General features: G+C 50.3%; 1 protein-coding gene across 1 annotated transcript; it reads right to left on the bottom strand.

The window, feature by feature from the left end:
- Nucleotides 1-4,923: 4,923 nt before the first annotated feature.
- On the bottom strand, nt 4,924-19,743 carry POMGNT2 (protein O-linked mannose N-acetylglucosaminyltransferase 2 (beta 1,4-)). The gene is made up of 2 exons (XM_019727501.2): nt 19,514-19,743; nt 4,924-7,261 (listed from the first exon to the last, which is right to left on the bottom strand). The coding sequence occupies exon 2, from the start codon at nt 7,154-7,156 to the stop codon at nt 5,414-5,416; it is 1,743 nt and encodes a 580-aa protein (XP_019583060.1). The 5' UTR covers nt 7,157-7,261; nt 19,514-19,743; the 3' UTR covers nt 4,924-5,413.
- Between the last annotated feature and the right edge of the window lie 4,474 nt (nt 19,744-24,217).

Here is a 24,217-nt window from a genome sequence, read left to right as displayed (position 1 = left end):
GGGGCTGCTGGTTCGATTCCCACATGGGCCAGCGAGCTGCGCCCTCCACAACTAAGACTGAAAAGACAACAACTTGACTTGGAAAAAGTCCCGGAAGTACACACTGTTCCCCAATAAAGTCCTGTTCCCCCTTCCCCCAATAAAATCTGGAAAACAAAACCCCCAAAACTAATTTATTACAAGGCAGGTGTGGTGCTAGAGACTTTACACAGATGATTTCCTGAATGCCTCACGACAACTCCAGCTGTATGATCTCAGCTGGGGAGGGAGTGACTTGCCCGAGGCCGCACAGACGGAGGCAGCAGATTCCACCCGTGAACCTGGGGAGCAGTGCCTGGCATGAAGTGAACACGGACAGTAGCCTCCACTGTGCCAAAAGCTTTACCTATGTTCCTGTGGGGACAGCCCCAGGGAGCAGTTTCCAGGCTCTCAGCCTCACATAGAAAGGTGCCGGCTTGGGTAGTAAATGGCCATCAACTGTGATCGGACGGCCATCAGCTGTGGCTAGTTGGCCGTCAGCTGTAACCAGTGAGCCATTGGCCACTAATATAACTTCTGTGGCTACACTAGCAGCGGATGGTGGCTTAGCTAACAAGCACGGATTGCAGTTAGCTCAGCAGATTGCAGTTATCAGGGCAGTTTGCAGCTAGCAAGTGGGGTTGATTGGTCGGCAGAGAAGCGGATGACAGATTGTTGATCGTGTGGCTCCTGCCTGTGTCTCCAACCCAGCCACCAGCGAGAACATAGTGGTATGAACCCCCATCTATGGCTCCCTTGGTGTTCCTTTTTGTCCTCACCGTGTCCTGCGTTCTTATGCGGGGAGCAGCACTAGAGACCCCGCATGACGCCCTGCATGACAGTTCTTTATCACAAACCTTTGAAACAACTCCAAGAGGTGGGCTTTATTGATCCCACTTGACAGAAAAGGAAGACAAGGCTCAGAGAGGTTGAGTCACTTGCCAGAGGTCACAGGTCCCTTCTTTCCTTCCTTCCTTCCTTCCTTCCTTCCTTCCTTCCTTCCTTCCTTCCTTCCCTCTCTCCCTTCCTCCCTCCCTCCCTTCCCTCACTCATTCAATAAATCTTATTGAGCAACTTTCCCTCAAGAATGTGTCATTTAGAAGGAACGAGGCAGTGTGCTGTGGCGGCCACATGTTCCAGATGTTTGGAGACAGGCCCAGTTTTATATATTCTGTCTGGTTGTCAGAGCGTGCGTCTTGGCACTGTGTGATAAGCAAGGTCCCCGTAACTGGGGATGCGGGAAGCATGAGGGCACGGCTGTGGGCCAGAGGGCGTCAGAGAAAGAGCTCTGCCTGTCAGGAGGGCAGAGGAGAGGAGGGAGGGGAGACCTCTGTGAACATCCTGAGATGTTTCCCCTTGGCCTGGGCTTTCGGAGGAGTGGGCAGTCCCCACCTGAATCCCTGACACTTGCTGGCCAGCTCAAGTAAGATATTTGCTGCAGTCCCCACTGCTGCACCACCTGTAGGCAAGGGCTGTCTCTCAGGTTTTTGTTTTCCCGTGGACACTGGCCTATCGCTCCCACTTTTGGATTTATGACCACTCTGAGGGACAGTGTGGAGTTCTTCCTCCTCAGTCGCTCTCCCCCGCCCCTCTGCATCACCCCTCTGTCCCCACCCCGGACCAGCAATGGTGCTGCCCAAGGCCTCTCCTGGCGCACCTGGGGTTCTGGTTAGCACTGCTCAGGAGATGCTCATTTGGGGGGTGGGGACTGGTGGGGCATTTGGGTGGGTGAGAGCTAGGGTAACCTCTGGTACCTCTGGTTTTGTCCAACTTCCAAGAGAAGAGTCACCGAGTCTCCAAGAAAGTTGACTAGAGAGGAAGGTATCTCTAGGTAGAAACGGTCTCCATACAACAGCAGAGGCGGAGTTCAGTTTTTGTAGGAAAATAACATGACAGGGTGTGAGTCCTGGGGATGTAGAAGGTAATGGGCTGGGAAGAGGGCTGGACTGCAGGACCGTCTGCTCGGGTGATGGAGGCAGGGTCAGGCAGGGAGGTAGGTAGCAGACGGAAGCCCACAGAACCCCAGAGGTAGTGGGTCTTGATAGTATGGGTGCTGGGGATCGGGGGGCTGGCCTCCAACACAAACCAGGCTTACTTGTAGGTGGGGAGGGTAGCACATGTGAGACGTGACTGAGGAACTTTCTGAGCAGCCCAGATCTCAGCTCAGACTCTCCTGCCCTTATTCTTCACCTGAGTCTTTAATGGGTCGACGTGTCAATACGCAGATTTAAAACAAACAGGATCGGGAAATAATACCCCTAATGTTGAATGCACTTTAGTAATTCTTATATAATAACAAATAAATAGTTCTTGCCTATTAAATTTCTTAAGTTTAGCAAACTGCAAATATGGGGACGACGGAAATAATCCACATTGTGTAGAGGTGTGGGGTACATGGATGGTGCATCTGTCAAACTCATGAAACTTGACACTGAAGAGCTGTGCATTTCACCATAAATTCACTAAACATCGATTTAAAAATATGTTAAAAACAAAAAGAAGCAAAGCCGGTCACAGTCAGTGCTAGCAAAGGTTGGCTCAGGCTGGGCTTACCAAACAATGTGACCTGGGGAAAGGATACTAGTTTCTTTGTGAGTTCATACAATGGAATGTTCTACAGCCAATCAGAATCTTGTTTTCAAAGAATAATGTTGAGTGACAAGGTAAAGCGTTTATGTTATAATGTTAAGAGAAAAAAATACCAGGACAAAGTTTCACGTAAAACAGGATTTCAAATTTGGAAAAAGCGATTTGGACACAGGCAGAAACCCATCGTTTTCTTGAACCATTCAGGGAGTTCCTTTTTTGTCATGATCTACAGACACGAGACACCCACACTGAGCTTCTAGCCTGTGGGCACCCCCTTGTGGGAGCTGCGTGTCTTCTGGAAGAATACACAGGGCAGCAGAGCTGGGGTTTGGGGAGTGTGGCAGGCCTAATTACCAGAGGGCTGAGGGAGACACACACGGGCTTTTCTAGAAGTTACCACTTGAGCCATTTTTGCTGAGGTGTCACATGCATACAGTAGTGTGTAAAGTGCACGCATCTTGTGTGTAAGCAGATGGTCGCTTGCGTGGACAGCCATTGTGTAACTACCACCCAGGTTGGCATTCCCCACCTCCCAAGCTCCTCTGTGTTCATCCAGCTTTACCTTGTTCTTAGTAACCACGATTCTGACGTCTATTGCTAGATTTGTTTTCTTATCCTTGGATTCATATACATGGAACCAGACAGTATATATTCTTTTGAGTCTGGCTTCTATGAGATTCACGTCGCTGCATGTACCATTTTTTTTTAACTGTTGTGTCCTTTGCATGAATATATCTGATGATGGCCATTTGGGTTGTTCAGTTTTTGGCTATTCAGAGCTGGGAATATTTAATACATGTTTTTGATGACATCAGCCTCATTTCTAGGGTATATTTCTAGAAGTGGAATTGCTGAATGTAAGGTAGCTATGTGTTCAGCTTTAGCAGAAACTGCCAAATGGTTTGCCAAATGCAGCATTTTGCCCCACCAGCAGTGTCTGAGACATCCAACTGAACTGAATCTTTGTATGTGGACTCATGTGGCAGTCTGAGATGGTGGCAGATGGAGGGTAGAATTAGGGAGAAAGATATTCCAGGTAAAAAGGAATGCCATGGGGCCCAGGATGACCATGAAAACATGCCCTTCTGATCTCCTGCACTGAGGTCACACTTCCCACAGCGGCTCTCAGTCAGTGACCAGGACACTCATCTAACAGACCACTTTGGCTCAAGGACTCCTGACCGGCCCGGTGAAACTCTCAGAACTGAACTACCGCCTGAAGCTCCCTGCTCCCTTCGCAGGAGTCAGCCCTGCATCAGGGTCTCTCGATGAAGAAAAGGTGAAAACTCTTCCTCCTTCTCTAAAGACAGACTTGGTCTGGGGTTAACTTTCTAGCTCTATTTCCACGGAAGCCAGAGGAAGGTGGAATGTCAGGCGTGGTATTCAGCAAAACTACTGACAGTAAAAATGACCTCTGAAGGGGTTAGGAATGAACTAAATTATCTGGTAGGACACCACTGTGTAGGCTTCACTGAGCACAACTTACAACTGTGGGCATGTCCCTTGAGGGACCCTGGGAACTGCCGTGTTTCCCTGAAAATAAGACCTAGCTGGACCATCAGTGCTAATGTGTCTTTTGGAGCAAAAATTAATATAAGACCCGGTCTTATATTTATTATACCCAGTATATTAATTATATTATCTGGTGTTATATTTATTATATTATATTATATTATTATTACATTATATTAAGACCCAGTCTTACAGTAAAATAAGACCGCATCTTATTTTTTTGCTCCAAGAGACGCATTAGAGCTGATGGTCCAGCTAGGTCTTCCTTTCAGGGAAACACGGTATGATTGTGGGTTGTTTAAAAGATAATGACTTGTGTGGGGCTTTAAGCCAAAGTGCCCCCAACAACTATCGACGTGGGTCTCTTCTCATCACCCTTGAGCAGTCACTTGGGGGAGAGGGCAGGACAATGGCCCCTGGACTACTGTGAAGAGTCCTGCGGAAGGGAAGTGCCTGACTGGCCTGCTGAGTGTCCTGTCTACGTCCTTCTAAGTGAATCTGATGCCAGGTACGTTCTATTGTAGTCTGGGAGCCTGAATGTCCAGTGGACCCTAAGAAGCCCTGGTGGTCACTGCTTTTCCTCACCACAGCCCTCTCCCACCTTCTTCCAGACTTTTATCCCACTGAGATGGCACTGTGACACACGTCCAGCCATCAAGGTGAAATCCAACCAGCCTGCCTTCCTCTCCCGTCCTCGATGCCTTTCCACTGCCATAGCTCCTTGGTTGACAATCAGGATTAAAGGGCTTCTGGTATTGACTCGCAGCCCCCCCTTCCTACCAGCCAATCAAAACACTTGACCAAGATGCTTATAATCATTTAATGAATGTTTCAAGCACACCTTCACTGGGCTACAGGTGAATTTCATGGTGATGGAAGCTGACGAACCACCCACCCAAACCACTAAATGATTACTCGCAGTTTCCAGAAACCTGGGTACCAACCAGAAAGACTCAGGAGGAGACAGCACGATCACTCAACCAAAGAGGTTCCTTGGATTCTTACCTTCCTTCTTCCTTCTCCTCTCCTCCCCCTCCCAAGGACCTTCTCCAGGGGTATGGATGCTCAGGATGGGAGGTGGGGGGAGGGGGTGTCCCATCATCCCAGCGCACAGCAGAGTGCTGCGAACCCCACACCCCAGATGCAGTAAGAAGACATGGAGGCACAGGCCTGGGGCAGGCCTGCTCAATAAATAAACAAACAATTCCCAGAAACCAAGGTGGGGGGGAGAAGGGGGTAGCAGGGACACTGAGCTGGAGGGGCCACCCTCCAAGGCCTGGCCTCTGCTCGCTCGCTACGTGTTGCACACAAGCACGTCTGCGAAGGGTCCCAGGAGGCTCTTGTTAAAGATGCAGCGGACCCACACCAGGTAGGTAGTGAAGGGCTTGATATTCTCCGTGAAGGTGTGGTTCTGCAGGGCGAGGATGTAAGGCACGTAGGTGTTCTCCCCCTGCTCCTGGAGCCACACCTCGTACTTCACCTCCCTCACCTTCAGGTACTTGAGGTTCCACGGGATCTGCCAGGAGACGGTGAGGCGGGCCTCGGAGGCGCCCTGCACCGACGCCTGGCACCGCGCCTCCCGCACCTTGCCTGGGTAGAGGCCGACTGTCCACTTCTGCCTCCGCGGCCCTGGCCGGCCCCTCACCACGCGCCGTATGGTTTGGATGAGGGACGGGATGTCCACTTTGGTGTCCTGGTAGATGCGAAAGAGCCACTCGGGGTTCCGGCAACAGAGATGCCGCGGAACCTCACGGCTTTGCAGGATACGGGCCTGCTCCGCCCGGTCCAGGTGGGCGATGCCCCCCTGGTCCCAGGGCCGCTCAGGGTGCGTGACCGTGTTCTCTGGCACCATGTTCCGCCAGGCTACGTAGTGGAGGTCCATGCCAGGCAGCATGGCCAGCGTCTTGTAGGGAGTGTAGTGGTCGGGATTGACAGCGTAAGGGAAGAGCTCCACCACAGTGGCCCCCCGGGGCAGGAAAAGGGCGGTGACCAGCTGGGCCCCGTGCATGCTGACCAGCATGGAGGCGTTGCTGGCCAGGCGCACGACGTCGGCAAAGGCGTGGTCCTCCAGGGACACCGTCACCGTCTTCATCTGGAACTCCTGGGCCAGCGCCAGCAGCAGCTCGGCCTCATTCAGGATGAGTCTGTTCTCCGTGCGGCTGAAGAGCAGAATGTACTCCTCGCCCAGCGCAGCGCCTGCGCGGCTCACATTCAGCTTTTCCATCATGAAGCGTGCAAACTGCCGGATCTCATTGCCGGAAACGAGGATGTTGGCCTTTGGGCCCTGGGGCTGGACGAAGCCATACTGGTACCAGGTGGTGATCTTGGAGAGGCCCACGAAAGCCTGGGAGAAGCACAGCAGCCGGCCCAGGGTCTTCAGCTGCGCCCGCAGCAGCGGCTGCTTGGGGCTGAGAAGCTTGTAGAGGTCGAAGTGTGCGCCCTCGCCCCAGCCCTCCATGAAGAAGAGCCGGGCCTCGTGGGCCAGGCCGGGAAACTGCCGCAGCGTGTAGAACACAGGCAGCAGGTCGTCGTGGAAGACGTGCATGAGGTTGTCGGGGTTGAAGCGGTTGGCGATGAGGGCCACGTCGGGCACGAACACGGGCTTGGGCATGAAGCGCAGGGCGGCGGCCGGCAGCTCCACGAAGTTGAAGTACTGCGTGTTGTGGTCGTCCACGGTGGACAGGTCGAGCAGGGCTGGCTGGAAGCGCCGGGAGCCCAGGTTGGGCAGCATGGCAGACGTGTTGCCGTGGAAGAAGATGAACTCCTCCGCCTCGTTGGAGTAGCAGAGCCACTTGAAGCGGCAGATGCGGTCGGTGTGCGTGCGGCCGGTGCACACCATGTGCGTGCCGCCCTCCATCAGGATCTGCAGTGCCTTTGGGTAGTCGATCCTGTGCGCGTGGGTCGCCTCTGGGGTCTGTCTGCTGAGGGCCAGCTCCTCCTCCAGGGTGGCCGCATGCTCGCGCAGGCGCACATGTTTCCATAGGACTGCTGCCAGCACCGACACCAGCAGGGCATTGAACACCGCTGAGAGGTGCATCCTAACGCCACCAGGGGGCGCTAGTGAGACGATGGTCCCTGGGACGTGCCACAGGCCTGCTGGGCTTTACCCATCCCTGCGGGCACTCTGAGCACCGGCAAATGCCTGCAGGAGAGAAGGAAAAGGAACAGTTGTTGGCACAGTGTGTCTGGAGTCATCGGAAGCTCCTGCTGTGTGCCAGGCCCTGTGCTCGGCTCTGTATTCCAGTTACAGCGTGGGGTCTGTGCACCATTTTGCACATTGGTGATATGGTAGATGAAACCTTGTTCAAAAGTCCTCACTCTCCCCTCCCCTACTGCTTCCATGGGACAGTATATATCCCTGCACCTTCACTCTGGGCTTGACCACATAACTTGCTTTGGCCAAAAACGAAACAAAGAATCAAATAAATCATTATTATCAATGACAGGATTCTGGATTGTGGACGAGCAATAAATTGCTATGCAGAGAAAAGGAAATAAACAAAGTCCTCCCTGGAGAGACGGGAGGCAGATGCGTGTGCCACAAGCTGATGCATGTTTTGCTCTGATCCCAGACAAGAATGCTTCCCATAAAAGCTAAAGCTAAAACAGACACACCCAGGGAACGTCAGGAAGAAAGACTCCCAGGGAAATGAGGCAAGACCCACCTTCAACCTGAGGGGGCATCTCTGCCCCGGCTACTCACACTTCTCTAGTGAGCACTCTGCTACCTGCCCCTCTGCTCGGTGTCCCTGTGGTGAAAGAAGGCTGGGCAGCAGGTGGGGCTGTGGGGCAGGGGCCCCAGACAGGAAGGAAGCCAGGTTGCTCCTCCGGACCTGGGGGGCTGAGTGTGCAGTAGCTGATCCACTGAGCTCGGGCCTTGAGGTAAAGTTTATGGGAACCAGGAAACATGGAGGTGGGGGCCTTGTGGGGCAAATGGGCAACTAGGCGAGAACAGTCTTGGAGACTGGGCAGGGGAGAGGACTGTTTCTAATTAGATGCTAAGTCCTCCACCCAGCCCCTCAGCCCTGCTGGAATGGTGTTGACAGACAGCAGGACAAATATAGACTGGCCCACAGGGACCTTCTCTGGGCGCTTCAGGCTCTGTTACCCTTCCAAGGGGGAATGTGGAAAGGAAGGTTTGCAGGGGACTGACTGAACATTTTGCTAGAAATAAGTGTGGTGTTAAAGCACAGGGTTTGGAGGTCGGATTGCCTGGGTTCCTAACTTGACCACTTACAAACCAGGCAGCCTGCACCAATGTCTGATGGGACTGGATGCACAAACACCATCCTCTCCAGGTGGGATAGCTGAGGCGTGTTCTACACAGGCTCGCTGAGTTCCCTAGGGATTAAGCAGTTGCCCACAGTGGTAATAGGCCCAATGGACACTTTTCCCTTCCCTGTCTCACTTCCCCACTCCCCTATTCATGTTTATTGAATAACATGAATAACAGGAACGAGTACAAATAATCTACTTGCACTTGAATCTTTGCCTCAGGATCTGCTTCTAGGGGAACGTTAATTAACACAGATATTAGTGTATTTCAGCACTGTGGAGATGGAAAGCCGCCCTTGCACTCTTACCTGCTGGGAAGTGGCCCAAGTGTGGCAGGAGAAAGCCAACACATACTCGGGCACGCAGTGGTTATTACAGAGCCTTCCAGGCTGTGGCCCACACTCCTCCCCTGGGTTCCTCCTCGCCCCCCCCCCCCCCCAGCTGCCACCAACTGCTCTGCAGCAGCCTTTGTAAGTCGAGAGAACTGAAGATCAGGCAAAATCCTCAGAACGGTTTTCAAAAGATAATAGATGGAGGCCAAGAGTGCATTAATCAGACCCCTAGCCCACAAGGAGATAAGAGGCCTTCCCCCATCACCATATCAAAATGTTCCTGGATAATAAACAAACAGTTCTCTAGGAGGAAAATTCAAAATGGTGAATAAGTGGGCCAAGCTGCTTAGTGGGAATAGCCTCAGTGATACCCCCTTTCGCTAGGCCAAATTTTCACTGCTCCTGGGTCTGCCGATGCCTGGAGAGGCTGCTAGTCTCAGTGACAACACTGAGTGGTAGGGAGGCAGGGTGGTGAGCGAGACGCGGTCGCTGTCTTTGGCCCTGGAGATGGAGCAGGCCCTTCAGCCAAGCCACGGCAGGACTGCAGCTTGTCTGACTGACCGGGCGTGCTGTCTGTTCAGTCCTGATGTTTGACCAGTGCCATTCTGTGCACCAACAGCCTCCCCAGGACAAAGGTGACCGGGGGATAAGGACTCTTTCAGACTGACGGTCTCAGGGCCTCACTTTGTCACCTGGACCTGTGGAAATGCGTGCAGAGGCCAGAATGCCAGCATGACAAGGTACCTTGCTCTGTTCTGATGGGGGCTCCGTCCCACCCGTAAGCAGTCTATCTTTGTACGTACTCTAAGGGCTTTGTATGCTTTCCCAAGACCTCAATAGCTCAAAAGCAAAGCTGGAATTTGCCTCTCTCTCACCTGCTGTCCTTATTCCTCTCTCTCCCAGCGAACCCCCTTCTGAGCAGTGAGGCCCAGGAGGGGAAGAGTCTGTCCTCCGGTTACTATGACCAGAGCTCCCATGTCTCAAGTTACCTGTCAAGTCACGTGGTCCCAGACAAAGCCTGGTCTGGTGCAGTAGACACTCTCCCAGGAGAGGTAAGGAGCAGGGGAGGGTGCCCATGCGAAACAGGACAAGACTTCAAGGCTTGCAAGACACGGAAGGGACACGTGCCTGGAGCTCCCATCTCCCAGCAGAGGCAAGCTCTGAATAGACCGCCCCCAAAGGAAACCCCTCCTGAAAACATTTGCTGAGGCCTGGATCCACGGCACATGGTGGAAAGCTGTGCCCTCGAGTCGTTCCTGACAAAGGTTCTTAGGTTCCCTCCTTCATTCTCTTGACTATAGGCTTTGGTTAGATACCACATGGCAGAATCACCAAGAATGGATGGCAGCCATGAACGCCGACACAGTGCTCCTCCCCTGGAGGGCAGCACTGGCGTGGGTGCCATGGCAAGCCATCCTTAACTTCCCGCTGACTCTACCTACATGCAGGTGAGGTGGGTGAGCGATTATCTACAGAGGCGGTTAATACCTAATGTAAAGCTTTGGAGCACTGATGGAGGAAGCAGCTTAGCTGCGGGGGACGGGGTGAGCCCATCACTGTGACGCTCTCCTGCTGTCCCAGGAATGGCAGGGAAGTGCTCTGTAGAGGCTGCAAGCTTCCTTGTTCAGTGGGACCAGCCCAACTCGATCGGATGGCCCTTGGGTCACCCTGATAGATGGTCATCTGGCCTGGCTTAAACATCCCTGCCTCTCACCGGTCTCGCCCAAAGTGCTCCGTAGAGAAGAGCACCGTCAGGTGGATAAGAGAAGAATCTGCTTAGGACACTGGACAAGCCTGGCGGATCTCCCACGCCACGTAAGTGTATTCAATCTGGGCTCAGTGCAGGCATTAGGACACCCAAAAGGCTGCAGGCGACATTTAAACCCCTCTCCCTAATGGTGATGGTCAAGAATTCTTCCCAGGTCACAGCTCACACTCACATTCCTTCAGATTCTGGGTGTGAACTGGCTTTATCATCTTGGCAGGTTCCTTTCCCTCTTCAAGCCACAATTTCCTCATCTGTATTATGGGCATACTAACCTTAGGGGGTTGTGAGAATTAAATGAGCTAAAGCATGTGAAATATCAAAACAGGCCTCACAACACATTAGCTGTCATAATGATATTTCCCTTAAGGTACCTAAATTAACAATATAAGAAAACCAGGTCGTGGTCACATAGCTTCAAGCCGATTCCCAAAGGGCCTGAACGCCCCCTCACTTTGGATGGCACACTCAGCCTCGCAGGTTCACCCAGTCTTTCTAATGACTTGCTTCTCCTTTCCTGTGAAGATGGCCCCATAAATTTAGGAAATTAACAATGAGAACCACCACCACCTCCAACACTTTATGTCGGCTGTGTATTAGAAACTTTGTGCCTTTTCTCCTTTAATCCTTAAACCAACACCAAGAGGCTAGTGGAGCACCAGTACCACTCTCCCCATCTTACAGATCGACACACAGAGGCTAGGAGACGCTGAGTAAATGTGACCCCCGTCCCTCAGCGTGCATGGAATAGTCAAGATTTGAACCTACAGCATCTAAGCACTGTCTTCTGTGAACAGCCCTGGCACCCTTTGGACCTCATCTCGTCATTCTAAGGCCAAGCAGTCCAGGGGACCCAAATGTCACCAGTTCATAATTCTCTGCCTCCTCTACGTTGGGCACTAGATTTAGGATCCAACTGGTGTGGCGCACAGAGCTTAGTGGCTCAGCCAGGACAAAGCATGATAGAGCAGGAGTATTTTTCAAAAGAAAGGGAAAAAAATAAATAAGGGATTAAAACCATGCCTAAGAAAGGCCTTTGGAAACTGAGGCCGACAGAAGACGGCTGGCAGTTCACACCTCCCTGCAACGTTTCGCTTAGCTCCCAGAGGAGCTGACTATGATCAGATTGCCACGGGTTTCTGAATCCCCCTTTCTAGGACCCCATCTGTTCTGAGAAGCCCTGGAGGAAGGTGTCCCTGATGCTGCCACACCTGAGAACACAGTAAGATCTGGGCAGGTGGGGTGGGGGTCACCTGCCATGGGGGCTCCCCCTCTGAGGCTGGGCATTTGGCACTGGTGCAGGCTCCACTTCTGGGAGGTGCTGGCCAGCTCCAGACACAGGCATAGAAAAGTCTTTCACAAGGGCCTTGGGATTGGATAAGGAGTAAAAGCTCCAGGAATTCTAGGCCTAGAGCAGGAGGTACAAACTCACTTGCTTTACCGGGGCCAAGAGCCAAAGGGGAGGGTGAAGCCAGGGGTGAGTTGTGTGACCTGGAGACCGAACACCCAGGTTAAAGCTCAAACTAATGAGGACGTGACAGGACTGTGGCCTGGTGGGACCCACTTGTATCAGTCTGCCCGGGCTGCCATAACAAAGTATCACAGGCTGGGCGGCTTACACACCAGGAATTTATCTTCTCACAGTTCTGGAGGCTAAATGTCCAAGGTCAAGGTGTCGGCAGGTAGGGTGTCTCCGAGGCCTGTGTCCTTGGCTTGCAGATGGCGCCTTCTCGCTGTGTGCTCACGGTATTCTACGAGTGTGCACGGAGAAAGCGAGGTCTCTGGTCTCCCTTCCTCTTCTCATAAGGACACCAGCACTATCAGATTGGGGCCCCACCCCAATGAACTCATTTAACCTTAATTACCTCCTTAAAGGCCCGATCTCCAAATATAATTACATTGGGGGTGAGGGTTGGAACACAAAATTTTGTGGGAACACAATTCAGTCCACAATGCTACTCTGCTGGCCTTTCCAGAGAAGCCAGAAATCCACTTACAGTGGGAAATGTGCTAATGTGTAACTTCTGGCCACCATTCAGATGGAGTGACGATGACGTGCAGGCCCAAGGGCTGGGGCTGCCGGCCTCGCTGCTGCTGGGTGCCACGGGCACATGTGAGCACGCTCAGCTGTGAAGGGAAGCTCCCCTGCTGCCGGCCTCACCAGCTGCAGCCACGTTTCCAGCTGCACGACTGCCAGAACGGGCTGCTGCTCACCGGTCACTCCTCCAGGAGCAGGGCTGTGGAGGTCGGGGACCCCCTGGACTACCAGCCCCCGCCAGCCCCAGGATGCACAAGACCTGGCCGGGCCCAGGCCCAGTCAGTGCCTAGACAAGGGTTTACGTAAGTATTCTAACGATTTTACTTCTAAGGGCTCTTTCTATAATCTTGCTCATAGAAAATGACAGCAGGCTTCTTTTGTCCCTGACAAGTGCCTTTTATCCGAAACGCTGCCTGAATCCCTAGGGCTGAATTATGGAAGCTTCGGTCCTGCACTCATGTGTCTCACACACTGTGAGTTGATAAAGAGCAAACAAGTGCCAATAACACACATTCTAGAATGATCTCTCCCCCACTCCCTCCTCCTCCTTTTGTGACCGGAAGCAGCACATGGAACCGTAACATATTGCTTATTTGTGCTCCAAGATCAGGCATTAATCTGATGCTATTGAGAAACTCAGACAAACATTTACAGGGCATCAGGTTTCCTGACAAAAGTATGGATCCTTTGGCAAAATGTTGGCAGCCTCCGAGTGCTCCTGGTAAAACCCAGCATTTAAAAGAGTAGGCATATTTAACACTGAGAGTTCACATTCTTAGACTAAAACCGTAACATGGATAATACCTTCTTGCTTCAGTATAAAGGGGAAAGCGGAGTTAAAGCTGAAGACATAATCCTGTATTAACAGCTGGTGACTGACTCTACTTCCTTATCAATAAACAGGTATGGAACTCCTTCATGGGGCGGGGGGAACCCTAATAGAATTGCAGTCCGTGTGACTCTGGCACGATGGGTGATGTCAGGCTTTGCTGAGGAGCCGAGGCTCCAAGGCTCTCAGTGCAGATAGGACATTGGAGCGGGGGGGAGCCCAGGCTCCCCTGGCTTGCCTGCCAACGCAGGAGCCTCCCAACGCAGAAACCTTTAATCGCATGGCCTGTCTGACATCATCTGGCTTTTGCTTGGCACCCATAGGTCACTTGGAAGTTAGATCTCCCTGTGTGGTCCTCTGCAGCAGAACAGAGCAGCACGACAGCGCACCCATGTGGTCACACACAGGGACGCCAGCTGGGAACAGAATCGTGAGCCTCTGCTGAGACAGAGGCTCACACAGGCAACACGGCACAGGCCGCAGCAGTGTTTCCAGGTGAAACTGCAAATTCAAACAGACACAACTCTTACAGGGAACGCTCAGACCCCAGGGTGTACATGGATCCAAGGGGCTCTCGGGTCCGGTTTGAGAAGACAAGTCATCGACAGGGTCAGAAGACAACTCACTGGAGAAAGCATAAAACCGTCACAAAGAAGCAAGACAAAGTGTGCACAGCACCCAGTGCATGACAGGAAATGGCAGTGGCGGGGGCCAGTGGGGAAGTGACCTGGAGGGTGAGTGAGTTCTGAGCAAGGTTTGGGAGGTCTTCTGGTGATTGTGGCGGGTAAGATACACATCCGTGTTATGTGCCCACACGTCCTCGTGGGCAGTGACTGCTACACCTCCCTGTCCACAGCAGGCTTCCCTGTGCCAGTTATTTACCCACCAAGCAAGTCCTGAGGCCACCAAACCCTGAGCTCTGCACCATCCGAGGGCAGTGCCAGGAGAAAGCAAGGGGATGAAGCTGCCAGGGGACCTGGGCTTACCAGTGGAGCCACATGGGCTCAGGGGCAAAGTCCTCTGCGGGTGAAGCCATGTGGTGGGTGGCCAGTCACTAGCGGCCCCTGCCAGGCAGCAGGGAGCCTGGAACCCAACATCAGCAAGTGGGGGAGGTGACGGGCCTTGGCTTGGGATTCCCTTTGGCCTCATCGTCATGGTGTCATCCTCCACTCTCCCTTTCCTCACAACACTGGTAGTCACCAGCTGCCAGGGTCTCCACTTCACAATGACAATCTTCATTTTACAGATGGTGAAACCAAAGCGCAGAGAGGTGAGCCCTGCCCGAGGCGGCACAGGAAGCAATGAGGAGGCTCTAACCCAGCAAGCAGGCTGGCTATAGCCTCTGTGATCTTGTTTTTTGCTTCTTTTTATCTAGAAATAATTCCAGACTTACAAAAAAGTTCCTGGGTAGTACAGAGAATTCTCCTACAGATTCACCAACTGTTGATGTGACTTTTCTTTTATCGTTCTCCCTTTCCTGAGCCATTTAAAACTAAGTTGTAGACATCTTGCCCTTCCTTCATCACGTATGTCCCAAGAATGAGAACGGTCCCTTACGTAACACAAATCTGGGAAATTAATCTTGATATGAGACTATTACTAAGCTGTGGTCCAGAAGCCAATCCAGGATGAAGCAAGGCAGCCAGTTATCATGTCTCTCTAGTCTCCTCCAAACCGGGGCAGGTTCTCAGTCTTTCCTTGACTTTCATGACCTTGACAATTTTAAGAGTCAGGGTCAGTTATTTCCCAGGATGCTCCTGGTTTGGGTCTGTCTGAGGTTACCTTGTGATTAGACACAGGCCCTGCCCCTTTGTCGGGAATCAGAGCCTACAGGGCTCAACCATCCCTACGACACGAGTCCATGAGGCCGTCAGGATCAGGAAAGTTCAGAAACGCAACCCTGTGCAGGATGCCCGAAGGGTAGGGCCACCTCCCTGGAGAAGAGAAGCCCAAACACCTGATGGGCTGTGCAGCAAGACGGAGGCTGCGCCAGAGGGGTGGCTGTAAGCCTTTCTAACTGACTTGACACATGTGCGTGATGGTGACACAGGCACGACAGTGACCCTGCAACTCAGGCCCCCAGGCATAAGTACGGCCTTTGGCTACTGGCTGCCATTCTGTCCCTGCCCCTGGCAGAGCTGTGTGGGCTGGTCCAGGCCCTGGAGTGAGGCCTGCAGAAAGAAGTCACAGGGCGGGGAAGTCTACAGTGTGCTGGGTCGGAAGAGGATTTCTCCAAGGGTTAGAGCTGCTCAGCCGTGGAGGAGGGGTCAGCCACTCTGTGAGCCCCTGCCTGGAAGTGGTCCAGCAAAACAAGACCATCCTGCGAGGGCTACTCCACAGGGAGGGAGGGGGGCTTGTCACGGGTCCTCCAAGGCAGGACTCACGGTGTGACCCAGGCTCAGCATCACCTGGGAGGTTACAAATGCACAATCTTGGGCCTCCTCTGGGCAGAGGGTGGAGGGGCTTCCTTTACTGAGAGCCTACTATGTGCCAGGGACTGTCCTCAGCCCTTTTCCTGCCCTTTTCCACTCAAGCCTCACAAAAGCCCTCCACTGAGGGTACTAGTATTATCTCCATTTTCTTTCAATATGAAAAACAAACAAACAAAAAAACCCAGGGCTTTGTGGAATTACGTGACTGGCTCTCAGTCTTACAGCTCCAGCAGGAGCACTGGGGTCAGAACCGGGTCTCACTCCAGAGGTCTGGCTCTCAAGCACTGTGCTCGTCGGCCATCAGACTCGGAGGTGCAACTGGTGACAGAGAAGCAGGTTAGACCTCAGAGCAATGAGCTTTTATCACTCAAGGGCAGAGCAGGTGTGGACGGCTCTAGAAACGCAGACCCACAGGCCCTCAGCGGTAACTTAGCAACCCAAGGCTTCCTCTGTGTAATCACTCCCCACCTGCCGGGCACAGAGAAGCCTGCGGTGGCAGGAGGCTCAGGGAGCTATGGCCATTCTCACCCCCAGGGGAAGTCTGTGTACACACTGCTGTGATGGTTATCCCACCGAAGGGTGCTGCGCTCAGAGGGTTACGCCACCAATTCAGAATTACAAAACCCCGCTTTTTCGAGCTAAAAGAGCCCTTAGAAATGATTTGCTTCAACTCTTTTATATATATATATATATATATATATATATATATATATATATATATATATATATATATGGTCTTGGAGGCAGTGTGAGCTCTCACAGGCAGTCAGGATTAAAACAGCAGCATGCTGGCTCAGTCCATGGCTCCTTCTCACATCTGCGGCTCATGGGTGGCCCTCCTCCCAAAAGCAGAGATCAGGCCCAAAGAAGAACGCAGCTCAGAGATTCGTCCCAGCCCCTACACAAGACCAGTTCTTGTCATAACCAAGCTGTCCAGGTCTCACCAGGATTGCACCCTCGCCCGGCCCGTGAGCCCTTGCTGCGGCTGCTTCTTCCTAACACCGCATCCCCCAGGCTCACCCACTAGACACCCTCCTCCAGCCTCATCGGCCCTCAGACAGGGACAGGAAACAATGCGGGCAGGCTGCAGAGTTCCACCTCTTCTCCAAATGCTGAGGAGACTCGCACTAGATCCCTGGAGGCTGCCCCAGGTCACAGTTGTGCTTGAAAAGCTGCAAAGACCATGGGCAGGAGAATTCAGTGGCGCTAGTTCTGGAGCGGAGATGCTAGGATGGGAGCTCCTGTCCTGTCACTTAGCAGCAGCATGACCCTAGACAAATTCTTATTGTTCTTTGTGACATACCGAAAGCTGTACATAATTAATGGATACAATCCGATGAGTTTGGAGCTAAGGATACACTCGTGAAACCATTATCACCGTAATCTATATGCCATAAACCTATCCATCACCTTCAAAAGTTTCCTCCTGCCCTCTTATTACTACTACTATTTTTGGGGATAAAACACTTAACATCAGATCTATCCTTTTTGCAATATTTTAAGTATATAATAACAGACATATTGTTAATTATAGGCCCCGTGCTATACAGTAGAGCTCTAGGATTTAGTCATTCTTGTATACCTGAGACTTTGTACCCTGTGACTAATACCTTCCCGTTTCCTTTCCCCCAGCCCCTGGCAACCACCGTTCCATTTTCTGTTTCTATGAGTCTGACTATTTTAGATTCGTCATATAAGCGGTATCTTGTAGTATTTGTCTTTCTGTGTCTGCCTGGGCCAACTCTTAACTCCTGCAAGCCTCCATTTCCCAGTCTGAAAAATAGACACAATTATGCCACTTCACAGGGTGGTTTTGTGAATTCAGAGACAATTCAGGCAAAGCACAGTGCCTGACACTTATTTTTATAGTATTATTATTCATCATGATAATGTTGTAACAACTCCCATTCACTGGCTCTTACTCCATGCCAGGCTTAATCTGAAGCCCTTTACATGAATTATCTCATTTATTCCCTCCTACAAACCTAACATAGGTGTTCGCAATCCCATCTGGCATTTGAGGAAGTATGCTCAGAGTTAAGTGACTTGTGCAGTGTCGTACAGCTATTAAATGGTTGGGCTGGGATTCGAACCCAAGTCTGAGTCCAAAGTCTACGATGACATTAGTGGGACCCCGTTCACATTCATTATTTCATCCCACTTAAAAGGCCTATCAGGTGATGGGTGGGTCCAGGGGAAGAATATCGACTAACAACCAAACTGAAAGTGACGAGGATCCCTGGGAAATGGGGCATTTGATAATTTAATTTCCGGTTAGCTCAATATATTCAATATAGAAGCCTTTGTTTATTGCTAAATATTTTCCAAAGCAAGGCTTAAAGCAAGAACTTGCTAACCAGAGGCCACTTCAAAAAAAGCTGCACGGCTTTGACACCCCCCACATCAAGGCCACCAGGATGCTCGCGTGGCCAGGGTGTGCAGAAACCCCATCGTCGTTTGCTGGGGATCCCCACTCTCCACTTTTCCTCACCCTCTGGGGGCCCAAGGCTCAGAACCTGATTTCTGGCCATTCCCCAGGGACCCGTGTTCTTCCCTGGCTCTGCCACCAACAGGGACTGAGATTCCTCATCTGTGAAAGGAAGAGGAAGGATATGGAATGTGAAAGTATGAGCGGAAGATCTCCAAGGTCCATGAGAGCCAGCGAGGGCAGCCCGCTCCAGCACAAAGACCGACTGGGGTTCCAATCTCACCTGTAACATTTCCTCTCAGGCAGCTACAAGGGCTAACATTTGCTGAACATTTACTGGGCACCGGACACTGGACTGAGAGGACTTGTGTGGCATTGTTTCATTTAATCCTCACCGCAACCCTGTGAGGAAAGAACTTTTGTTCCCCTTTTGCAGAGGAAGGCACGAGCTCAGAGAGGACGAGTGACTTGCTTAAGGGAACACAGCTAGTAAATGAGAGGCAGGGTTTGAATGTTGGGCACATGTAACAGTAAACTATCCGGTGAACGAACCCTGTGTGATCTGTGCTCTTAGTCTCTAAGTCCTATCAAGCTCATCCTGTAACCTTCCCATGCCAACTCGCTTCCCTCAAGAGTGGGCTTTGCGAGTTGGTTGGCATTAAATAAGCAGACCCTGGGCGCTCACCACCAGGTGCAGGTCTCTGGCCTGAGGGACCCCAGACCTTGGCAGAGGATTCCCATCAGTGACAGGGAGACGAGTTCCTGCACATATGCATGGGGTGGGGAGTCCATTGGGTCCCTCCTTCAGAGGCTGCCCGGACAGTGTCAAGTGGTCCGTGACCGGCTGTTATCACCCAACACAGTAGGTGCACTATTGAGCCCCAAATAGCCCAGGGATCAGCTGCAGGTGCGTCCAGGTACTGCCATCAAAAAGAGCTGGGGAGGCCCGTGCCCCTCCGCGCACCTCGCCTGGCTCCCCGCCACCCGCGCCTCCTGCGCACCGTCGTCTCCCAAGCAAAGAGTGTGGGGACCCGCTGCCAGTGCCTGCCCCTCGCTAAGGGCTTCAACCAGCACTCCCGGGGGCGCAGCCGGGTCCACCTCCTCTGACCCCTGCCCACCTCCCGCGCCTCATGCAGGTCGCATCGCAGGTCACGCCTCCGTTCTGCAAACTCCCCTGCACCCCAGGGCCCGGCTCCCGCGTCGTCCATTCCCGGGGGAGGTCCGGGGGCCTATCCCTCAACTCCAAACCCAGCCGGGTCACGGAGCCCTCCCAGTCCCCAGCGCGCGTGTCTCACCCGCAGCCCGGGCTCCGCGGGGCAGAAGCCACCTCCGCAGACGAGTCCAGGAGTGCCCTCTGCGGCGACAGCTTTAGCCTTTCGGCGCCTGCTGGGAGCCGGAGAGGCCCAGGCAGGGAGAGCAGGCAGCGCAGGCAGAGCCGAGCCGTCCCGTCCGCCGCCACCGGGCTCGCGGGTGGCCGCCGTGCGCCTGCCCGGCTGGCGAGCCCGGAGCGGCAGTCGGTGAGCGTGCGCAGGCTCGCGGGTACACCGCCCAGCTCTGGGCCAGAACCATCCACCTTGGCTCGCGATGTTCTGGGAATTGTAGTTTGAACCTGAGAACGAACCACTTCTTCAACCCCGTGGAATCCTGGGAATTGTAGTTTGCACCGGGAGAGGCTGTTTTACTTGGTGTTAACTTTATCCAATTATGGGAGTCCTGATAATAAACTTAAATGCAAGTTAAACCAACAACCATATGCTTTGATTTGTAAAATCAGAGTAAGTAATACACTCACATGGTTTAAAAAATTTAATGGTGTGGCGTACTTAAATACAAAGGCACCATTCCCCTTCTGGCCCACTCCCACCCCTCACCCTATCTCACCCGGACTGTCCAGCCCTTCAAGGACAAACCATCTCAACTCTCACGGCTGCTGCCTCTGGCATTTACTGCCAACGCTCACAATATACATATACCCTATTTCTTGATTTATGAATTTTAGACCTGACTTTTGGCCAGGATAGATGAGAATTTTACTTATTTTAATGTGCAGTGTTCATGACTACATCCACCACCACTGAGTTATGAGATAACATTTCTGTTTATTGACATAGGAAAAACATGTCTTTCCTTTATAATTATTTTAAATGATAATGCCCACAGGTATCGAGGCAGTAAGTTGGTAAATTTATACAGGGCATTGACAATACAGTCAAAAGCCTTTGAAAACAACCAACCCTCTAGCCAAGAAGTTTTAATAATTGTGGATGAGTGCAAAGGCTGACCAGTGTTGTTTGTAATTATAATAAATTAAAAGGCTGGACTGGTTTTATTAATTTCAGATAAAACAGATCAAGGAAAATTAGCAGGGATAAAACAGGTTAGTATGGAATGATATAAAGGATCAATTGAGCAAGAAGACATAATAATTCCAAATGTGAAGGTGCCAAACAATAGAGCCTCAAAATAAATCAAATACTGATAGAACTGAAAGTAGTAATAGACAAATCTGCAGCTATAGCTGGAGACGTCAACATCCTCCTCTCGGCAGCTGACATGTAGGACAACTGGACAGAAAGTCAGCGAGAACATAGAAAAGCTCAGCAACACCCAAATCAACAGGATCTAATTGACATTTCCAGAACCTTGCACCAAACAACAACAGAACACACATTCTTTTACAAGCACCCACAGTATATATATTAAAATAAACTGCATTCTGGACCATAAATTTAAAAATTAGCAAAAGACATGAATAGATATTTTACTGAAGAACATAGACATATGGCAAATAAACACATGAAAACATGTTCAACATCCCTAGCCATTAGGGAAATGCAAATTCAGACCACACTGAGATATCTTTACACACCTATGAGAACAGTTAAAATAAAAAATAATGGCAATGTCAACTTCTGGTGAGTATACAGATAACCAGATCTCTCATACTTGACTGGTGGAAATAGTTTGGTAGTTTCTTAAAAAACTAAACATGCGTTTGCCATGTGGTTCAACAATAGCAGTCCTGGGCATTAATCCTCGAGAAATGAAAACTCAGTTTGGGCTGCCATAACACAATACCACAGATTGGGGGGCTTAGACCACCAAATGTTCATAGCTGCTTTATTTGCAATAGCCCCAAACTGGGAACAAACAAAATATCCCTCCATAGATGAATGAGTAAACAAACTGTAGTACATCTATACCATAGAATACTATTCAACAATAAAAAGGAATGGACAATTAATACATGCAAGGACTTGGATGGATCTCAAAGACATTATGCTGAGTGAAACAAAGTCAATCACAAAAGGTTACATGCTATCTGATTCCATTTATATAACATTCTTGAAATGACAAAACTGTAGAGCTGGAGAACAGATTAGTGGTTGTCTGGAATTAGGGATGGGATAGACAGGGAAGTGGTGATTGTGACTATACAGGGGTAGCAGGAGGAAGATCTTTGAGGTGATGGAATAGTTCTGCATCCTGATTGTGGTGGTGGTTACATGAATCTACACATGTAATAAAGTGACAGATCTGTACACAACTATATACCAATATCAAGCACTATAATTATGTGAGATGTAATCATTGGGCAGAAACTGGAGGAAGAGGTTCCATGTACTCTCTTTGCAACTTCTTGAGAATCTATAATTATTTCAAAATAAAAAGTTTTAAAAAAAACCCCAAAACTTGGAAATTGCTTAATTTCTCAGCCATACATGATTGATTAAATAAAATTATGGACCATCTAAGAAATCATTAAAAGGATGTTGCAAATAACATTTACTTAATGCAGTGGAAGATATTTCACACTATAGCATATTTAGTCATAAGCACCAAAAAACATCCAATATGATCCCTTTAAAAAAAGAGTCTATTTGTGCATAGAAAAGCATCCAGAAGGCTATCAACATATACTCTGTGTAGTGAGATTATGGGTGATTTCTATTTTTATCTTGTTGATTACCTGCATATTTTTCTCTGCAATGAACATGTATGATTGTTTTGTGATATTAAAATTTAAGTTGCTTTTAGGTTTTTTTTATTATTATTATTTGATTTTTGTTGTTGTTTGCATTCAACTCTTAGTTGAAGAGTACTTGGGAAGCATGTTTTTTTTTTTTTTTTTTAAGGAGGGCACAGCTCACAATGGCCCAGGCGGGGATCGAACTGGCAACCTTGGTGTTATTAGGACCATGCTCTAACCATTTGTGCTAACCGGCCACCTGTTTTTAGTTTTAAAAAGCTCCTATGTTGAGTTTATGGTTCTCTACAAGAAAGCCAGCTATGGCTGGCTGGTGGAAAGAGGTACTAAGCAGCCCAAGACAGCAGCCCATTACTGGAGGTGGGTGGGGATTGTATTCTGGTCAAAACAGAGTCTTCTGGTTAGGATCCCAAAGGACATGGGCTGTGGGTCCTGTAGGACCTAGTTTGCAGACGATGAAGTTACATAGTATGAGTCCATCATGTATTAAAAACTATTCTGCCACTGGAGCTTTGCATAGTCCTTTCTTTGTTGGCAGAATCTTTAACAGACTGGAAAAAACAAGTACTTTCCTTTTTAGTAAATATCTATGGTGGGCTGGTAACTGGCTTTTTGAGGTCTTGCCAAATACTTTCAGTAAATCAATAATATTTATGCAGCACCAAACTGGGTTTGGCATTCCTTAAGGTTGAGCCCCTCTCCCTTTCTCTGGGGTCCCATTCCCTTTCTATTATTCTATGTGGATGACTCCCAAATCCACATATCTAGCCATGAATTCCAAATGCACATTTGCGATCAAGTTGCTTGGGGCATATCCTCACCTGGCTGGCCTGCCAGCATCTTCAAATCCAGAACATGATGATGGTAATGACGGGATGATTTTAAAATATATCTGCAAATTATTTAAGTCTCCTTCCTTCGAATGGTGGAGGTGAATTCCCTTTCCCTTGAATAACTTAGTGACTCCATGGCGTAACTTAATGACTCGCGTCTAATAAATAGGACGTGTCAGAAGTGGTGCTGTATGACTTCTAAAATTAAGCCACGAAAGTGACACAGCTGCTATCTCGAAAGCTCAGGCCACATGTAAAGGACATGCGTGGGTGTGTTAGTCAGCTCTGACCGCCTTAACAAAACACCACAGACTGGGGAGGCTTAAACAACAGAAATGTGTTTTCTTACAGTTCTGGAGGCTGGACATCCAAGATCAAAGTGATGGCAAGTTTGGTTTCTTCCGAGGCCCCTCTCCATGTGGGCCTGTTGAGTGACCTCATGGCAAGGTGGTTTGCTTGCCTGCAGAGCAAGTGATCGGCGAGACCAAGGCAGAAGCTGAGAAGAGACCAAGGCAGAGGCATAACATTATGACCTAGCTTCAGAAGCCTCCCACATTGTCCCTTTTGCAGTATTTTATAGGTCACATAGGCGAGCACGGATTCAGTATGGGAGAACATGCAAGGGTGTGAATACTAAGGAACGAGGATCATTGAACATCTTCTTGGCTCCCACATGATAATAAGAGATATCATCTGTTCAGTACCTATTATGAGCTTGGCTTTAGATAGAAATGATGTCATTTAATCCTCACTACAATCTCACGCAGTAGATCACTTTTGTCCCCGATTCACACATGAGAAAACTGAGGCTAAGAGACATTAACTATCTTGCCCAAGGCCATGTAGGAGGAGGGAGATGGCACCCAGCTGGGTGTGATTCCATACAAGCCTCTCCATTGTCTCCCAGGGGCTTGAAACCTCCAAACCTTTTCACCCCTTGGGCTCCCTCTCCCTCCCTGTTGCCAAGTTGTGTAAATTCCTTCAGCATTTATCTTCCCCCTCATCCTCTACCAACCTTGCTTCTACTGTCCTGACTCAGGGTGGTCCTCTATGTATTAGCCACTTCAAAAAAGATACAGTAAAAAACGACATGCCTGTTAAATGAAGCAACGCTAGCAATCTGTTATAACTCTATGCAGTTTGAAACCCATGCATCTCTTAGGATCTCTGAAAGAAAT

This window comes from Rhinolophus sinicus, linkage group LG10, assembly GCF_036562045.2.
Source record: "Rhinolophus sinicus isolate RSC01 linkage group LG10, ASM3656204v1, whole genome shotgun sequence".
NCBI lineage: Eukaryota > Metazoa > Chordata > Mammalia > Chiroptera > Rhinolophidae > Rhinolophus > Rhinolophus sinicus.
The sequence above is the reverse complement of the archived record's forward strand: the minus strand, read 5'-3'. Positions and strand labels throughout refer to the sequence as shown.

Excerpts from the sequence above, each read along its gene's own strand:
- POMGNT2 (XM_019727501.2), bottom strand. The coding sequence starts at position 7,156 with ATGCACCTCTCAGCGGTGTTCAATGCCCTGCTGGTGTCGGTGCTGGCA.